General features: G+C 38.4%; 2 protein-coding genes and 1 long non-coding RNA gene across 5 annotated transcripts in view; 2 read left to right on the forward strand and 1 right to left on the reverse strand.

Moving 5' to 3' along the window:
* Positions 1-918: 918 nt before the first annotated feature.
* fam151a (family with sequence similarity 151 member A) lies at positions 919-16,526 on the reverse strand. 2 transcript variants are annotated; one of them, XM_081598267.1, is made up of 15 exons: positions 16,265-16,526; positions 14,720-14,779; positions 14,041-14,130; positions 9,251-9,420; positions 7,478-7,618; positions 7,201-7,350; positions 6,961-7,123; positions 6,828-6,885; positions 6,287-6,370; positions 5,790-5,866; positions 5,467-5,603; positions 4,881-5,051; positions 3,594-3,700; positions 2,626-2,805; positions 919-2,430 (listed from the first exon to the last, which is right to left on the reverse strand). In XM_081598267.1, exons 4-15 carry the CDS (start codon positions 9,417-9,419, stop codon positions 2,125-2,127), a joined length of 1,743 nt encoding a protein of 580 aa, XP_081454393.1. In that variant the 5' UTR covers position 9,420; positions 14,041-14,130; positions 14,720-14,779; positions 16,265-16,526; the 3' UTR covers positions 919-2,124. The 2 variants fall into 2 exon arrangements, with proteins under 2 accessions (XP_081454393.1, XP_081454392.1); XM_081598266.1 differs by having other exon boundaries at positions 14,041-14,779.
* On the forward strand, positions 14,939-15,679 carry LOC145547982 (uncharacterized). Its single transcript, XR_014084250.1, has 2 exons — positions 14,939-15,397; positions 15,486-15,679. It is a non-coding gene; the product is annotated as an uncharacterized LOC145547982 (long non-coding RNA).
* Positions 16,527-16,636: 110 nt separating the features above from the next.
* dnai4 (dynein axonemal intermediate chain 4) overlaps positions 16,637-19,723 on the forward strand; it is a 28,884-nt gene continuing 25,797 nt past the window's right edge. For both annotated transcript variants that reach the window (XM_008433575.3, XM_008433574.3), the window contains exons 1-4: positions 16,637-17,160; positions 17,260-17,371; positions 17,730-17,887; positions 19,204-19,310. In XM_008433575.3, the coding sequence (XP_008431797.1) occupies positions 17,102-17,160; positions 17,260-17,371; positions 17,730-17,887; positions 19,204-19,310 (436 nt within the window). In that variant the 5' untranslated portion in view covers positions 16,637-17,101. The remainder of the gene's footprint in view (positions 17,161-17,259; positions 17,372-17,729; positions 17,888-19,203; positions 19,311-19,723) is intronic.

Raw genomic sequence — 19,723 nt, forward strand, 5'->3', positions numbered from 1 at the left:
AGCAACTTTTATTGTTCTGCAAAGGAGAAATTCAGGTAAAGTAGAAGTTTATGTGTGTTTTAGTTTTACCTGTGGTAGTATTTATTATGCATGATACACTCCCAACACAAAATTACTAGTAGCAATTAGTAAACAAACTTAATCAAATAATTAATGAAAAAAAATGATTTTATTAAAAATATATTTCTCTAAGTGGCCTCAGTTTGATCAAAAATCTAAATAGTCTCGATCAGAGTCTGAACGACATTTTTCATACAGAAAGAATAAGTGTTATATGCTTCAGGCACATTATAATTATTTCTGTCTTTCTCTAGATTGTTTGGTGTTTAGACTTTAGTTGATGACTTTTTGTTTAATATATTGTGGAGTTGGGATAATTTTGTTTTAGTAATTAATTTGATTGTGTTTCCCAGCCTGGTCCTCATTCTCACTGCCTGCATGTTTCAGGTATTTCTTTGCTTCAGTCCAGCTGATTTCAATCGATGACTGATTAACAGGCGTCTGCTGAGCTGCGAGTTGAATTAGGCACATTAAAGCAGGGAAACCAATAAAACATTGTAGGACAGTGAGCCTGGAGGACCAGGGTTAAGTTGTGACTGTTGGTCCGCCTATAAATACGCTGGGTTTCGACGTGTGTAGGGAGACCCGCCCTTCTCTCTCTTTTTCAGAAAGCAAAGCAGCTGAACCAAAAGAAAAGTTTTAAAATAATCCTCATTTTTGCCTGCGTGTCCTCAAATATGTGGTGCCTGTTTTGGATGTAACATAAGATAAATAAAAAATTATTAGTGGTGTGGTTCGATCAGCTTGTAATCAAGTTAGTTGCTCGGTCTGTCAAGGCATTTAAATCAAAAAGTACAAATGAACAAAATAAGCATTTTCAATTCAAAAATCTTTGCTATTAAATTATTGAAATAATTTTGTAATTATTATTTCCTTTATTGAACCATCAGGATCTACATCTCATTTTCAAGAGCAGAAATCTGTTGAACACAACAATCTGGTTACACAAAAGTAAAACAAATTCAAACATGCACACATGGACATACGAGCTGAACAAGTATAAAGTTTTAATCTGTTCTTCTAGCATCAGATTGTGTTATTCTATCCATTCATGTTTCCATTGTTTCAGGAACTCCTGCTCATTCATGGAACGTCTTTAGAAATGTGACCAGTGGACGTCTGTGCTGCTGCTACACGTTTAGCATCGAGATGCTATATTAGGCTTGTATAGCTTCACTGATTGAAGTTATCCTATTAACTCAACCTGAACACAGCAATAGTCTTTTTCCAGCATCTCATCTGATTGTTTTTTGTGAAGCAAAAATGAACCTCAGTGGGCCAAGAGAAGCGGCTTTGGCACCCTTCGCTGTCGTTAGCAGATGTGTCAGTTCCAGCACACCTGATTCAGATGACTGCGTGACCTTTGCAGCCATCAAGTGTTGCAGAAGTCTGAGAGTCGCCCACATATTAAAGTTAGGTGTATGGCAGAAGGTAAACACTTAAAACACGCATTGCAGTGGACCTGAGAAACATCACATTGCACGAAGGTGAACCTCCACCTTATATTTGGCTTTGACTGTTTTCCCCATCAACTAATTAGCTTCCAAAGGTCTGCAGACAAACAGCATTGAGCTGCCACCACCATCCCCGGCACTGGTGTGTTCAGAATGATGTGCAGGTTTTTTTCCTCCACACAGCATTTTGCATGTGCAAGAAAAAATTCAGGGTTTTTTGACTTACACATCCTCTTGTGGCTTTCTTCTCACTGAAGATCAAACACTGTTTATTCAGAGCTTTATTTTCTTTGTTATGCTAAACTTGATCAATCAAATAAAATCTCATTGAAAGACTTTAAAGTTTGTGACTGTAAATAGAACGTTTCAACAATATGAGGACCTTCATTTTTAACCTTAGCATCGTTTTCCTTCATGATACATAATGCAAACAGAAAACATACTTTGAGAACTAACCAGGCTTTATTCCATTTAACTTTATTAAAATCAAGGTGTGATGGTTAGAGAAAAGAAATAAAGCAAACAACTCCTCACTGACACTAAAGATAATCTCCATCAACCTGCTGGATGAGACAGTCCAGCCTCATATGGTTGTGTCATATAGTTTCTTTTATTGGCTAGTCATCATGTAGAGATTTGCTTTTAATTTTCCTCCCTGTTGGGCCATGAGCTTCTTCATAATTCTAAAGGTTTCTGCAGTGTCCTCTGTGTCTACCTCCACCACAAAGTCACACTGGTTCCTCTCCTTCAGGGAGGGAAGTCCCTGTGGTTCTTTGAGCAGTGATGCTGAGGTGAGGTGAACAGCCAGCCTCTGGGACATTCCTGTCAGTGCTGCTGGGATCAGAGGAGGCCAGTTCTGCTCAGCCAAGACCACAGTGACATATGGAAACAACTCCTCCACTGTGGACACAAAATCCTGAAAGACACAGACGACACACAGTTCATGCTTACTTCAGCTCAGTAAGCATGAACTGAAGTCCAGCAGGAAACAGTTGCATGCACTTGACTTTTAACCTGATAATCAATTTGTTTCAAGTGACCTTTTAAAAGTTCTTTTTTGTAAGCATTTTTAGGACTTGTTCAAATATGTAATGACCTAAATAATACACACATTTGTGCTGTAGCTACTTTGGGAACTCTCCATGCTGATCCAGATGGGCCTGTAGAGTTCCTCTGCAGAGTAGGCAGCCTGCAGCAGTTTGAGGGAAGCTTCCAGAAGCTGATGACCATGAACCCGAAGATAAACCCCCCAGGATGCATCGGTCCTCTGCCCAAGCAGCTCACAGACACGCTTCAAACACAAAATACACACATGCAACAGGTCCTCAGGTGCATTTCATTGCTCCCTAAACTTTATTGTAAGTGTTGAAAGGTACAAAATACAGTAGTTGGTTTACAAAATCACAGCTAACAACTGAAGTATTGGTATGTATATGTAAAACTTTTTATGCCTAACTTGGATTTTAATGTGAGAGACATAAGAAATGTAGTGGAAAAGAATAGCTCAGAACTCTGTCCCACTTATATCATCAACTTCTTAAAATAATGGCCAAAGCTGATTTTGACAAAATACACCATCACCTTTTTATTGCAAAAAGATGATTTAGGTAAAACAAACAAACAAAAAAACTCTTTCCAAAAAAAAGCCAACTCTGGCCTTAAAATCCAACATGTGAAAGAACAAAGTTTTCAGTGAATTCTACCCACCTGATGATTAACTGGAGCAACACTGAAATATGTTAGGAGCTTCGTTTCAAATAAGTCATATCAAAACAAAATAATGAAGCTAATGTTAGCCTAGCACTTCAACCTAACAAAAGCTAAGCAGGAGTATGGTGGGATTTTATTAAATACTGTAATCATATTTCTGAAGTAAGATGCTTAACTTAAAAGATTAATCATTGAATGCTTAAGGTGACATGTTTTAGGGACACTGCAGCAGCTCTGTAAACCGAGCTAAGGTGTGAGTTTGCAGGGACAAGACAGACCCAAAGGAACCCCTGGCTGACAGGTCTACTGCAGTGATACAGGTGTAAAGTGATGTGGAATAGAAAGGTTGGCTCATCTCCACTTACTTACCTGAAGTGTGAAGGGCTCAGAGCTGGTCCCAGAATCTCCCAGGACAGGAACTCCAGGCTGATTTCTGTCAGAAACTACATGAAGAACCAGCATTCCACCATCCTCATCTGGAGACACGCAGACACAGTCCAGAAATGAGATTCAGCAGGTTCAGTGCATCAGTACTCGGCTTCTTTAGATCTCAGTCAGCATTTCTGACTGGACTTTGCTGTGATGTGCAGATTGTGAACAAATTTCAGTCCAGCTTTGAGTGAGCAGGGCGTTTTTGCCAACTGAATGAGGAGAAATTTGGGTAACACTTTATTTGAAGGGAGGTGAATAAGACTGTCATAAACATGACATAACACCTGTCATGAACATGAATAAGCCTTCATGAATATTTATGACTGTTGTCATAAAGCGTCATTCGGTAAATTATGACACTTTTAATACAAAGTTGACATTATTCAAAATGTCTTTTTATGACAACTTGACATTAACCAAGAAATCATTACTGTGTAAACTTTACCTTTAATAACATAAAGTTACCTAATTTTAAAGTGCAATCAGTAATACTTTTAGAACAAATTGATATCAGTAATGATTTCTTGGTTAATATTTTTGACAACAGTCATAAATATTCATGTTCATGACATTTGTTATGTCATGTTTATGACAGTCTTATTAACCTCCCTTCAAATAAAGTGTTACCCAAATTTGTAAGAGTTGTATCATTTTCTACATATTTGAATTATGAAAAGCATTAGTAGTGAGTATATAGTCACTGAAGTTTTACGCTAAGGTCAAGTAAGTCCATGCTAGGGTCAGCAGTATTTTAGCGGACTGAGGCTCTGGACCTCACAAGGCTTCCTTCCTGATCTCAGTGTGAGTCAGACTAACAGAGCCGAACCAGGATGGAACCAGAAATGCCTCCAGCCTCAGGCTTGGGTTTACATGTGAGATGAACCAGAAATCAATTAAGGACAAGGTTTACAACAGCTAAAATACTGGAACAATAATGGATAGGTTGTCCCTGGAGGATATGAGTTAAGTGAAAAATGTGGAAAGGTAATAAAAGACTTAAAAGAAAAAAGCTTTCCATACTACACTGGGTAAAGCAAGACAGAAAATTCTTGTGGGATCTTTTTCTGCTGTAGCATTGATTTTTTTTCAGGGTTTTGATAAAAGTGTAGCATTAGGGGATGTCAGACATGCAAGAGGAAGATTGTGACACGGTGCTGCGTGGAAGAAAAAAAATCGGAGCATTCCAACAAATTATTGGAAGTGTTATTTCAGCAGGGCCTTCACCTGAGAGCCGTGCCAGCAGGAAGGCCTCATCAGTGACTGAGAACCAGCGAACTCCCATGCTGCTGTGCTGGGTGACATCAGTGAGGAAGCTGCTGTTCCAGTTGTGAACTGGATAAAGAAAGTCCATCAGGTTTCCTCCAGGATAAAACCTCTGAACCCCACTGCGGTTTCCTGGAGACACATTCAACACATTCCTAAAACACTTCAATGAAGACATCAGTTTTCCTCGAGCCTGTTTTCATATCTAGCTGGTATATCATGCAAACAACTACAACTTCTGCCTGGTAACAGAATGTACTAAACGATATGTCAGTGCAGCAGGTAACATTAGCGTTTCCAAACCCAGTCATAATTTCTTGGCATATTTATGTTTTAAAAGAAGGTTTTTAAGAATCCCAAGTCTAAGTTAGGCTTCATCATTTACTCCTTTTTTTTAGTTGTCACACTCTCACAATCTCTGATAACATTGCTCAACCAAAAAGTAAGATTTTCCCCATGCAAACAAATTAATTCTTGAAGTTTTCCGTTATTGGATTATTCCATCTACATTACAAGTACTGCCTGAACATTGAGCATTATTCTTTACTTGCGGCCTCTTTAAACGCTGTCAGTGTAGGTTCATAGATATCGTAGTAGACTTGTGCAGGTTGGGTGTTGTCCCGGACAAACAGCAGGTCACTGACGGTTGGATGATCTGAACCCTGCCACAGAGTCAAGCTGAACCTAGAAAAACATGTAAAAAAAAACCTGTTACCAGAATGACCAGAATGACCAGAATGACCAGAATGACCAGAATGACCGACTTTAAGGTCTGCTGAATGTATTTGCTGCTTCAAGCTTCAGGTCTGTCCACACATGTCTGTGTGACTGATATGTTGTGATCCTTGTAAGGTTGATGCTGTTTGGTACCTTGGTGACTGGTTGAGGAGCCAGCTGATGTGCTGCCATCCTCTGTGGACCAGCAGAGCATGGACTGGGAATGTCACCTACAGAGATTCATGATATGACCAGACAGTTACTGTTACACTGCTGTGGAGTCCACTAAGCAGCAGCCTTCAGTAATTGCAAAAAAATTGTGCTATATATTTTTTATGAAATGTGAAAAATAAATGTTTATTTAAATACATTAAAGTAGCATAAATAGTGAATATCATTTCAGGGGAGAAATTGACAATATGTTACTCTTTGATGGGCCAGACCAGGTTAACACAACCAGAGGTGGCTGCCACTGTTATATTGACCTAACCTGTTTTACACAATAAACACCAGATTTCATTCCTTCTGCTTTTAAAGAAATTATAAATAGTTTAAAGCAGCAAATTAAACTAACATGCATCTGCAGTTTCAGCTGTGCTGACCTATGACAGAGAACTCTACACCCAGTTCTACCCACAGATGTTTCTCACCTTCTGAGGGACATCTTTGATCAGATGATACATCTGGTTCACCATGTCTCTGGAATAAGTTCCAATTCCAGGAATATAGAGAACCTGTCAGAAACAGTGATGTTAACTGTAAATGAGCTCAGTTTGTGAGAACACAGACAGCCTGTATCCTGTGACATTTGCATGACCCAGAAGACAGGAGGTCCTTGACAAGAGTCTTCACCTCTGCATCTCAAGATGCATAATGTAGACTATCAATTTTGTGTTAGGTTTGGAGTTTGAGACTGCTGTTCTACAAGCTATTGAATCATAACTCTGTAGTGAGAGTGGGTTTCTCAGCCTCCACCAACAAAAGTTGATCCATACATAAACATTTATTACCTGTTTTCAGTTAAAGAAAAATATCCTAGTGACCAGGTAGGAATCAAGACATTGACCGCAGAACTGTAGACGTCACTGGAACACTCACTCCACCCACTGGAGTTATAACGGCTAAAAACATGAAACAAGAACACCAAGCTGATGTGTGCTCAGATTCCTGTTAGGTCATGAACATACACACCATCCATCCAGGAGACAAAGTCACATCTGGAAATGTCTTCTGAATCAACTGAAAAAATCTGGGAAAGTGATGAAAAACAGCAATTCACCAACAGCTTTGCTTCATTTCACTTTTAAGCTCTAAGAATTCTGACCTGGTTCCATTGACTGGAGTCACAAAGCTTGGTACGTTGGGACCTCGAAGGATGTCTGCATTGAGCCACACAGGCCTGTTTATTCCTCTGCTGCTGTTCTTTTGCTTGAGCAGGTCCAGAGAGAAACCCACAGAGTCCAGAGCCTTGAAGTCAAGTTTTATGCCTGAAAGTTGATACAAACCAATGAAACTTCAATCACATCTGCCACACAAATACTGTTTCTTTGGGTGTAATCTGCACCTTTTCTAGAGTCCAACACAGCATCCAACCACTGGTCCAGGGTGTTGTCACTATAAACATCAGGAGGGTGAGCCATGATCGGTACTGGTTTCTGATCTGGAGTTCCATAACCCTCCAGAGTAACGTCTGCCTCTAGGATCATGACATCAGCTTGAAGGAGGGGAAAAAACAGTTGTGTTTTCTAAGAATCATACTTTGTGATGAGTATGTTGTTACAATTGTTCAGAATGTAAACCAAGGACAAAATACTAATAAGACTGCATCTATGTGCTCTTACATGAAAGAGCCATGTTCATCTGCTCCTTGCTGTTGGCTCGGTGGAACCAGGTTGCCAAGAGACCATCATGTTCACTGATTTCACCTGACTGAAGCAGGAAGTCCAGCATGTCTCCACCAGTAGGAAACAGCGGAACAGGAGCTGGGTAAAACAAGGAGTCAAATACAAGTAATGAGATCTGCCAAATGAGCCAACCAAATGACAGATTTGATTTCAGTGACTTAAAATGAATGACTAAAAAGCCAAATGACAGCATCAATCATCTTAGCGGATCAGACTAATAAATAGTGTTGATTGTAGTGCAATAAAAACTTCAACAGGTGTGCATACTTATGATAAACACTAGTGTATTTTGTGGCCATGCCTTTTCTGTTGAAATGCCATCGTAGGCTTGAATCGCTACGCTGATAGGCCAACTCCTTTTAGCACAATAGGTTTTTCCACTGTCCCATCAGATCTTCTATTTTAAAGCAAAAATTTATTGCTGCACCAGAAACACACAAATACATAGGATCTGGTTTGAATCCATGTGCCTGGAAAACACCCAATACTGCCTCTTTCAGATTTCTTTCTTGGTCGTCTTCCATGAGGACCACTTTGGCTCAACTGATGACACGTGGTGTGATCTTCCACTGGTGTACCTTCACCTTGCAGTTCACCTTCAATGTCTGTGTCTTTGGTTACCAGTCATATAATCCTTCTCTTCTATTTGTCATCAGTGCAGCTGAGGCCAGGAAGGTTGAGTGCAGTAATGTGGACCTTAAACTTCTGAATAATCAGTGCAGTTGTAGTCACAGGGCAACCAAGCTGCTTGGAGATGATCTGATAGGCTTTACCTTTAAACATGCTGCTCTATCATTCTGATTTTTGTTGTCCCCTTATATCACCGCTATAAGTTTCAAGCTCAGGACTTTTTTTTACTTTAAGCCCTGGATATGCCTCTACCAGCTTTGCCTGAGATATTTATACTTATTCTACTGAAAACTACTTTTCAGGCTACGTGCTGTGTTTGATTCACTGGATTCTAGATAGAGATATCAGATGTACACCACACTTTTGAGATTTTTATGTAATGTCACAGTTTCTTTTTAAACTTTCAATCAAGCAGTAATTTGTGGCGATCTGTCACACAAATCGCCACAAATCCCATGCTCCATGTTCAGTGTTTTACGCACCAGGTCACCAAACAGCTCAATGACTTCTTGGCTTGAAGTTATTCCAATAACCATTGTTGGATTATTAGTCATTAACAGAAGGTTTGTCCATGTTTGTAAATACTATGAAAATACAGGGCTTCCTATTTAATCATAAAGGAACAAAACTAAAGATGTGAGCTCAAAGTGCGTCTCCGATGACAGAAATGGTTATTGTTTATATTTATAGGTTCAAGAAAAACCTGAGCAATAATTGGTTTTACCTCCAGCTTTATCACTTTACAACAGAAGATAAGTTCTGATAGTATTACATTAATAACTTGATAACTAAATAACTAATCCAGTAGCAGAAGATGGAACTTCTATTCTAGAAGTGCTTGTGCTTTACCTTTAACTTGATCTTACTTCCTGCTCGAGGTGTTAAAAGATGTTTCCATTGGAACGCTTTATGTGGATTCCTACTTGCAGGCATTTTATCAAGAAAACTCATTAAATTTAGTGATAACCAAAACCACACTGAATTCATGTATTTTGTATGTGAAATTTAGCATCATCTCAGGACACAGCTGGATTTTAATTTAGAAGAACAAAAAGTGAACCACAATAACAGAGTTTGTACCTTTGGTTGCTGGTCTGGTGAGAATCACAGCAAGGACAATAATGATGACCAGGATAAGAAGTCCAACAGCAGTTGATAACATTATCAACTGTTTCTTGGTTAGACAGCCCAGATAAAAGTCTTGTTCTTGTTTTTGATTTTGGTCTCCATCCTTAAGATCAGGCCTCATCCTGGAGGGAAACAAACAAAATGTGAAATACCTGAATGGCCTGCTTTCAATTCATGCTTAAAAATGAGACCCTTAAGTCTCCTGCAGCTGTACCTTCTTAGATAACATATGTAACATAAAATAATAATGTTAGCACATCATGTCTAACACCAACCTGCTTTGACTGCTAGTCTTCTTTGTTCTGGTTCTTCTCTAGTCTCCTACGTTGTTTTCTTGCAGCTTTTAGCTAACTTGATGAAAAGGTTCTGACATGCAGTGTTTGCTAGAGCTTAGGAATATGCCTCCTATTTATATGCATCTTATCTAAATAGCAGAGTCCATAATCATTAAGCAGATAAGGTCCATGGGCAATCTCTGCTCTCCTCACATCTAGACAGAAAGCAGCTGCACGTGTGTTCCTTCACTTCACAGCATGTTGGCAAATAAATATTAAGTTATGAACCTCATGTTTATGGATATATCTGGGTGTCTAAAACTTATGAGACATCATATCAGAAGTTTAATTTAAATTAAAACGATACTTGTAAAAGGAATGATTTTTCAAAGAAATGGCTGAATTTGTGTATTGACTCACTCCAAGAGGTCAATGAAAGATCTGATGGGCAAACAATAACCTACTTTAAACATTTTCACTTTTCACATGTCATAACTAAAAACCTTTGTGAAATTTATGGAGATTTTATGTATTAGACTAGTACAAAGTGCACACAGCAAATTTGGAAGTGTTCCATCAACTCCTACAGAGTTAAATTCAACACTTTGAAAGTGTCTATATTGGTCCACTCTGGATGGTGTAGAAGTTACACTTTTGAAAGTGTTATTTTTGATAGAGTTGAATCAACACACAGTAGCTGAAATCAAATACACTTCAGTGTTAATCTACCCAAAAACTAGTGTATATTGTCAAAAGTTAAAACTATGAATGTGTTAATCCGACACAGAACGGTGTAAAATATATATTAACATAGAAATCCGAGTTTTGAAATACTACTGGCAGCGTATGCTGTGGTGGTGGTGCAGAGGTTAAGCACAGCCCACATATCTTCATATGTGTTTTCAATGCGGCTGTCGTGGCTTCGCTTCCCGGTCTTCCCCTTCTCTCATTACCCACTTTTTTTCTCAATTTACTACCAAATAAAAGCCACTAGAGTAGCGGTTCTCAACATGGGTGGTACCGCCCCCCAGGGGGCGCTCAGAGGACGGCAGGGGGCGCTGGCGGACATTTTTACAAAAGGGGGGCGCTGGGATGCCTTTGGGGGGCGTTTGGTCGAAGGTAAACTTTACACCTTAAATGAACAACAATGCCAGTTTAGACTTTGAGCAACTTGGTAAAACTGTATTGTGTAACATTAAATCATGCTTGGCTGCAACTGTATCGATGGCAGCTCTTCTTCTATTCAGTGTTTGTAGCTTCTGTTAGCTTCTTGGCGCAGCTCCGTTCTCCTGCTACTGGTAGCTAAAATCACGATACCCTCACTGAGTATCCCTCTGAAAAATGAACCCATTTAAATCAAGAAATCCCTCCATGGCTGATACCACGATAGAGAGCGTTCATTGTATAGCGTTAACACGGTGCTGTAAGTGGTCCGGTATGAAACGGGGTGATAGAACAACACAGCACTTTTACATTTCAACAATCAGAATGCAGAAATTGTTTCCGTTGTTTTAAAAGGTTTATGTCAGTCTGCCTTTTCCCCATCGACACGCTTCCCGACCGCCCTGCACCTTAGGGGCTTAAAAACACGACGAGCACATTGAGCAAAACTCTGAAACAGGAGAAACGGGACATAAAACGGAGCGACGAACTAGATGTGAATTATGGCATAAAAACAGAGAATCTGATGCTGAACAGTGAAAAATCAACACATGATGTGAAACATGATGATTAGACGGAGCAGCAGGTGATGAGTAAAACTGAGAATAAATATATTGTCGTGCTTTTGGTTTCCGGTGTAACGGAGGTGTGTGGGTAGCGAAGATACACGACAAAAAAAGAGAAGGATCTCTGGCATGAACTTTACTTCTTCCAGCAACAATTAGCTACAATGGCAACTGAGCTGTTCCAAAGCAAGAACTGTGTGGTTTTCGGCCTCTAGCTCTGGCACAGACAGCATTTAGCAATGTCCGGGCAGTGAGCAGTGAGAACCGTTACCAATAACAACATCAACAACAAATCTCGCGCTACTAGTAATGGTAACTGATCTAACTTAGGCTCGGAGAACTAAAATACACAACCAAACTCAAAGTCTAATAAAGTTTAACCTTTCTTACAATATCTTACAGACCATAACAGTAAAGAACTGATCACTTATTTATGTTTTTAATTAGATTTGATATATTTATTTCTTCATTATTATTTTTCATGTCAGTGTTAATGTCATGAGGCTGATGACTCCATGACACTTTCAATTTGACTCATTAGGATTTGATTAAGAACCAGATTTGTTCTTTGTCATTTCTGTCCAGTAAAACTATTAATCTATAATCAATAGACATGTCTATATAAAGATATAATCCATGTTTCTGTCTCATATTTGTATGGCATTAAAAGGACCTGGAACTTTAGTTTTTCCACTGAAAGCTCTGGTTTGAACAATAAATGCCATGAGGGTGAAGTTTTATGGATGATACTCTGATGTCCCATTCTCCTGAAGGCAGCACAGAGCTGCACCACCAGAAACTGACAAACACTGAAGAGAAGAAGAGTTATGATTAATGTAGTTACAGTTCTATCCATGTTTTAATGCTGCAGAGCTCAGTCGTTTTGCAAATAGATCAAAGTTTAAACTGGCATGTTGTTCATCTTTTATCTGGTCATTTTGTGGAAGATTTAACAACTAGAAAATGGCTCAAAATAAGAATATGTTTTCCACTCTGATTGGCTGCTGTTAGGCAGCCAATCAACAAGCATAAAAATCTAAACATCTACAATAGTGATAGTAATATTAATGATAAAATAATAGTCAGGGCAAAGTAGCCTGCAAATGCTAATGACCGGGCCCAAATAATAAAGCTCATGATAATTTAACTTTACAACATGGACATGCCCGCAACAGCGGAGCTAACAAGTTTCACCACCACAGAGAGCGACTGCCATTTTGAATCCATCTGACATGAAGTACAACAAACCAAGAGAAGAACAGAAACATCAGGATACTGGTCACTAATGATGAAACAACACAAATTCAAAACATGTTAACGTTCTGTAGCTCTAGCTAGTTTGCTATTTGTTGCCAAGTGACTGATGATGACGTTTGTGACAAGCTTTACCCAGAATGCACCTGGCGACAATAAGAACAATTAATTTGTAGTTTTGTGTGTCATAAAGTCAAATATAAGAGTGAAAATAAAGCCAGTCATGTGGCACAACATTTTATTCAATATTTTACACCCAATATGTCACTAAAATCAGTCAGTCTGGTAAAGTTTTTAGCAACCAAGAGTCAACAATGGGGCACCTACTATATAAGCTATCTAAATCAACACCAGACTGAGTGTTGAGTTAGAAATCAACACTTGACTGGGCAAACTCCTTAGGGAATCTAACACTCACCAACACTCATGTTGTTGAATTAACACTGTATTCTTAACATTCCACACTTGCACTGGAAATCTGACACTTCTGAATTTGCTGTGTGGCATTATGAAGTGGAAGGAATTTTATCATGACTACCTTTTTTTTCACCTTTTTGCCTTCATCACCTTTTTGCAAATAAAAATGTGAAAAATACAGTGTATATGTGTTCAGTTCTCCACACATTCCATGTTTTGCTATAATTATGGATGGAAGTCTTTTGAGGTCTTCATGCCACAGCCTGGCTTATGGCCAGTGGCAGAGAGGAAAAAAACTATTTCATTGTAAATAATTTCTGAATTTTTCTTTTTAATAGTCGGGTCGGCAAGAAAATGTGTGTGACGTGACGTCCCCCTCCACTCTACGTGGAGGGATCCATTATTTATTAATTGCGTTTTGTCCAGAGGCGGACCGGAAGGGGCGGGACCAGGATCCGAGGGCCAGCACATCCTCGCTATATAAGCAGCCTGCTCCAGTGCGTCAAGTGAGGGGAGAGGAGTTGAAGATGGCTTGGAGCTTCTCCACCCAGCTCTGCTCTCCAGAGGTGGCTCTTCCCTGACCTGCCCGCCTGCCTGCTCACCCCGTCTTTGTTTGGTTTTGTTTTGTTTGACCTTTCTTTTCTTTTGCAGGACTTCCCCGCTCACACCACCAGCTTGTGAGATGCCATCGGCCACAGGGGGCCGCCTGCTTGTTTGCTGCTTTTTTGTTTTATTTGTTGCTCAATAAAGAGCGTATCGTTGAAGGCCGTGTCTCCCTGTTTTTTTGTTACGGCTCAACGAGCTGGGTCGTAGCAATGTGTAAGAACCAGCAGGGCCGTGCAGAGACCACTAAAGGGGCAGGTGCTCAAAAAAAAGGGTACATCTGCATTTTAGGACAGAATATTAAAGTCACACAGCTTTCAGAGTTTAATAAACAATAATAAATTACAAATTGTGAGATATACAACTAGATTTAGTACATGTTAACATGTAATATTAAATATATTTTTCACTACCAAAAACTGCATGTTGATCATAGTAAGAACCTTTATTTTCTTTATGTTCTTACCTGCGGTTCTGACCCAGTTGGTCAACAATTCACTACCTTTGGCTGCTTCTTTTTTGTTTCTGATGTCTGACTTTACGTGGCATCTTTGAACTGAAAAAAGCAAAACATAATGAATTATGATCAGAATACTATATTAAACCACACTACCAATTATTTACCCTTGTGTTTAAACCAATATGTTTTTCAGTCCATAGCACAACATAACAATATTACTTAAAGTCTGGACTGAGTTTTTTCCCCTTCATTAATGGCACGCTTTTATTGGACAGGAGCAGCTTGACTGATTATTACATACATTATATTGACCATGGTAGTTCAGGGTGAGTTATTTTTCATTCTAAATGAATATCCTTGTAGGACTTTTATTTAAGTGTTATTCTCCTTCAAGATACATTTACCTAACGCTAAAATAAATGCAATGTACATTATGCAGGAAAAGAAATTAGAAGATCGGATATATCCATTATGGAGATGATCGGTTTTGGACGGGCGATGTGCCCTTATTGTATAAGTAATACTGAAGAATGACTGATATTAACGGTACAGGGAAGAAGCTTTTAGTTATCTTGCTTTGCTAGCAAAGTCGTTAGCTAGCAGCTAGCTAATAGCACAACAACAACAGCCTAATGTCTGTATGATAAAAATACTGAATCGATAGATAAGAACAGTTTCTCCTCACCTGGTTGTCTCCTCCCCTCAGTAGTTCTTCAGAGAAAGGCAGACGCAGAGGTCTGTAAGCCTAGGTGAAAAATAAGTATACTTTAGTATACTTCAAGCATACTGTGAAAGTACACTTTAAGTATACTAATTATTAAGTGTACTACCTATTAGTATATCTGAAGTATACTAAAAATACACTTGTACCAATTTCGAAATTAGTACTTTAAACACACTTAAACATAATTTTACTAAAATACACTTTTAATATATTAAATAAAAGTATACTTTAAGTGAACAAAATATGAATGAATATGTATGAATTTTTAAGTGCCTTAATAATATTTTACTATTTATTAAAATTGCATACAATAAAAAAAAGGATAATCATGATGTAATTTTTAAGAAAGTACCCAATCAATTTTCAGATGTGTGATGTAAAACCTTATAATCAACGGCATTAGCTCAAGTTCATACTCCAGACCAGATGGTGGCGGTATTGCACACTTTCATTTATTTAAAAAAACGTCACAAAGAGAAGAAAAAACTTGAACGCAGACATTGCTGACTATTTTTTTCTACCTCTATCATAAACAGGCAAAGAAGACACCCAGAAATGTTTTCCCACCCCAATCTGGTCCCAATCATCATCAGTTCATACGATGTCACATACACAGCGAGTTCTAAACATCTTAAAATTGTAAGTATTATTTTTTTATTTGCCATTTTTCTGTTCTCTTTAAATACAAACACTTTCTGTTTAATTGCTCTATTGTTCTTTTTGGTAGGTTTCTGTAAAGTGCAGTGATCAGGAATGTTCTGTCGTTGATCCTCACTGTCATTTTTTATTGTCGCACTTAAATTTTCATGTTCATGTGTTCACTTTTGATGTGTAAACTGATAATTTATGTAAAGTTCATAAAGTTGTGAGTAAAATTGGACAATTTTAAAATGTCGGTAATAAAACAAAATATTTGAATTACCTTGAACATCTTGTGTAATTAATCTTTCCATGTAATTTTAGCCTAAAACAATGTAAGTACTGTAGTTATGCATGTCATTTACAAAATAGGTACGTAGGAATAAAGACTTTCACGAGTAATTAAAATTGTAGTTCATTATCAATAGCAGGAAATCAAAAATAAAAATTAAATGTAATTTAAATACATGACTAATATATTAATAGTATATTTAAAATATATTTGAAGTATATTAAATATATATTTTAAATATAATTAAAAATCTTCACCGGATATAATTATAATTTTGATTACACTCAAAATAGAATTATATCAAAATATAATAAAGCTCAAATATATTTAAAAAGTATACTTTAAGTACACTAAGTACACTTGAAGTTGTTCCAAAAAAGTACATATAGTATACTAAAATATACTATTAGTTGTAATTTAATACTATTTAAATCCTACTAAAGTATACTAAGCACAAAATTAGTTGTTCCAAAATAGTTTAAGTACATCGATAAAAGTATACTAAAGTATGTTAAAATTTAGTATACTAATGTATACTTTTTTTTCACCTGTCAGTGTCTGTTGTATTTCATTACCTCTCTGCTTAAACCGCGACTCCGAGCTGAAGCAGAAACGATACTTCAACGTTTTCCATCATCTGACAAGCAGCAAGTCTCCACTTTATTCACCAAAAACGATTTTTTATTCACCAAAAACTGTTTTGTAATGTGGAACGTTCACTACGTTGAGCTCCAGTTAGCCGCTTTATCTCACTGTGCAAGAGGCAATTGAGTCGTGCGTCATGGGTAAAAGGTCAAAGGTGACCGGAGGGCTTATTATGTTTTTGTCGAAAATACAACCCCCCTCCCACCCCCCCCCCCCCCCAAAAAAAAAAAAAAAAAACATCAACAAAAAACAAAAAAGAACAAAAAAACAAATAAATTTAGTACATGTTATGTGTCAGAGGGATTAGGAAATAATAATAATAGCATAAAAAATAAAAGACCAAAAGGGCACTTGAGGGCAAGGAGCAAAAGGGGCAGGTGCTCAAACACCTCTATACCCCCGCCCCCCCCCTCTCCCCCCTCTGCACGTGTCTGAGAACCAGCAAAAACCAACCATGATCCGGAGTTGCTGTCGATGGGAGAGAAAGACTGATTGTAGTCTTAACACATTTCTTGTAATCTCCAGCTGGTTGCTTCCAGCAGCCCATTTGCATAAAAGCCAGAAATCTGAGATTAAAGTCAAAATTCAGTGGTCTTAATCCTCCTTCCTTAGAGAACGGTGTATTTGTGTAAACGAGTCCACATTTCGTGCCTTGTTGTTCGAGCAGTGAAACCTGTAACTTTCAATCGTCAATAGGGGTCAGTGTTTGCCTTCTTCACCGCATTTGTGTTGCCCCGACAACAAGCCACAACAGAAGCCGTTCCATCATGTCTACTTCTGTAGCAAAAGAAGGGAAAAAGATGAGATGTGCAGTGATGCTCAAGCCGTAAGTTGACACCTCAGGTCGTAAATATTGAGTTCGTCAATATATTGTTAAATAAAAGCATTGGTAGTTGTGCTAATTTACCGTTATGGTGTTTCTTAGTTCTAAACGCGGCAGCAACTTGCTCGCCTTGACCAGCAGACGGAGTTTTACTTTCAGCGGCAGCAAAATTCTGGACAGAATGGCGGGTCCAACTCCGAGACAAGCTGTTCGGGTAACTTACACTGTGAATTCGACAAATAATTACAAATTTTTGTTAACCACATGAATACCTGAATAAAGGCGCTGGGTGGCGCACCATGTACAGACGTTATAGTTCTGACCATTTGCTGCTTCTTCTCCCTATTTACTATTAAATTAAGTGCTTAACAAAACCTTAAAAAAATCAAAGGGGCTTTGTAGCCTAATATTCACTAAATTATGTCATTTTAACTAAGTTAAATGTGTAATATTTACTGAATAAGGAAATATTATGCATTTTAAAAAATGTGTTTAGTATTTTATTTTGCTGCTTTTAAATGTTCAGAGGCGTTTAATGCAACAGATATAGCTGACTGTTCTACTGTGTTCAGGTGTTTGATGAGGAAAACAATGATGTGACCCCTCAGCCATTTTACCGGGCAGATCTCAGAGCAGAGCCAGGCAGCAGGTTCTTGGTGGATGAACTCTCTGCTGGATCAACATCAGACCAGACAACGTTCACTGGGAGCTTCACTATGCCTTTTTCAAGGTAAGGGAGCTCAGTGCTGTGCAGCAGGAGGTGGGCAGTTGACAAGTTCAGGAGGGGTTCAAAATATCCTCTACAGCAGCACTTCTGTTTACAGAGTATTATCATTATTTGTACAGACATTTTTTCAGTTGTATTCCACCTTGTTGCTCATATTAGTTCTCTTCAGTTCCATGTCCAAAGTTGACAATGATGTAATGGCGTGAAGGAAAAATTGAGCACACGTCAGCCAAGTTCCAGATGAAAGTGGCCAAAAAGTAAAGACGCAACACATGTAGCATCAAACCCAGACATCAGTGTTTAGTACCCTGGTCCCCCAGAATGCAAGTAGTGATAGCAAAACCTTCAGCTGAACGAAGAGCTCCAAAATTTAAGATTTACACGGTTATCTATTCATTCATAAGGAGGAAGTCAGGAAATCAGTTCCTTGAAGACTTACCAGACCAGCACCCTACCTGATGATTTAAAAGCACTCCATGGTGAAACTACACACTAAAATTCTGACTGCCTTTCTGTAGAGACTGTTGTTTCTGCTACGGTGGTTGTAGCAGAAATTTCCCCAAGTGGAAGCAGCTGAAAGTCTCAGTTCTTTTTGACAAAATCAGTCTGTATTTGTCTTTTGTGATGGGGGAACTTTTCACCGGAGCTGCTGGTCATCTTCTATGCAGCCATTATGCAGTTTGGCCTGTGTTTATCTGTCATATTGTGGTTTGACTCAGCCTCAAAATAGGATGAGTTTAAACTGCAATGAACAATTAGGTCTGCAGAGACCATTGTCAGGGCTGACCTTCTCCACATCCAGGACTTGAACAGGACCGCGAATAATTTCACTTGAGCTGTGGTGTGTGATCTCTATAGATAACACACATTCTCTATAGAGAACACACATTCTCTATAGAGAACACACATTGTTGACAAAAATTGTGTAGATCTTTTCCTCCAGGTCTGCACTATAAAGTGCTATTTTCAAAAACTAACATTGTTAAATCATCAAACGGCAGCGGTGGGCACGGCTAGCTAAAACATTAACTGCATTGACCCTGAAACACTAATCATAAACATTAGTTCTACTAATGCTAAAGCACTTTAACAACCTATGAGTTAGCGGCACCAAATTCAACCATGTTGATACCACCATGTGTCATTAGAAAAATGTGAGAAAGCTCTCAAAACCATTCACATACAGTATTGAGGGTAGGGGTCTTCAAAATAAAACAATTCAGCAACCTTCCTGTCAATCAGTGTTAGTGTGTTAGTGAGGAAGATGCTTTTTTTCATGATGACTATGTAGTAAACATCTGCTCTGACACTGTTTTCAGGTCAGTTTTGGATAGCAGCAGGATATCCAGCCAGTCAACCACAGAGTCTGTGAACGAAGAAATGGAGGAAACATTTTGTAGACGTGACTTTCCCTTCAACTTACCAGGTTCATCACCACAATGTATACAATAACTTGCAAAAGCGTTCATACCACTTCAACCTCTCCGTAAGTTGCCATCTGACAATCATAAACATAAATATATTTCTTTGGAATTTAACGTGACAGACCAACACAAAGTGGTAAACAACTGTGCATTAGAAAAAAAACATTATAGATGATTCAAACGTTTTTTTTACATATAAAAAACTGAAAAGTGTGGTGTGTAGAAGTATTCAGCTCTCTGTACCGCATTGACGTAGTTTTGCCCATTCTTCTTTGCAAAACAGCTCAAGTCAGATTAGATGGAGAGCATTTGTGAACTGCAGTTTTCAGATCTCGATTGGGTTAAGACTGGACTTTGACTGGGCCATTCTAACACATGAATATGTTTTGCTTGAAACCATTCCATTTTAGCCTGT

This window comes from Poecilia reticulata, chromosome 17, assembly GCF_904066995.2.
Source record: "Poecilia reticulata chromosome 17, P_reticulata-male-v2, whole genome shotgun sequence".
Taxonomy (NCBI): domain Eukaryota; kingdom Metazoa; phylum Chordata; class Actinopteri; order Cyprinodontiformes; family Poeciliidae; genus Poecilia; species Poecilia reticulata.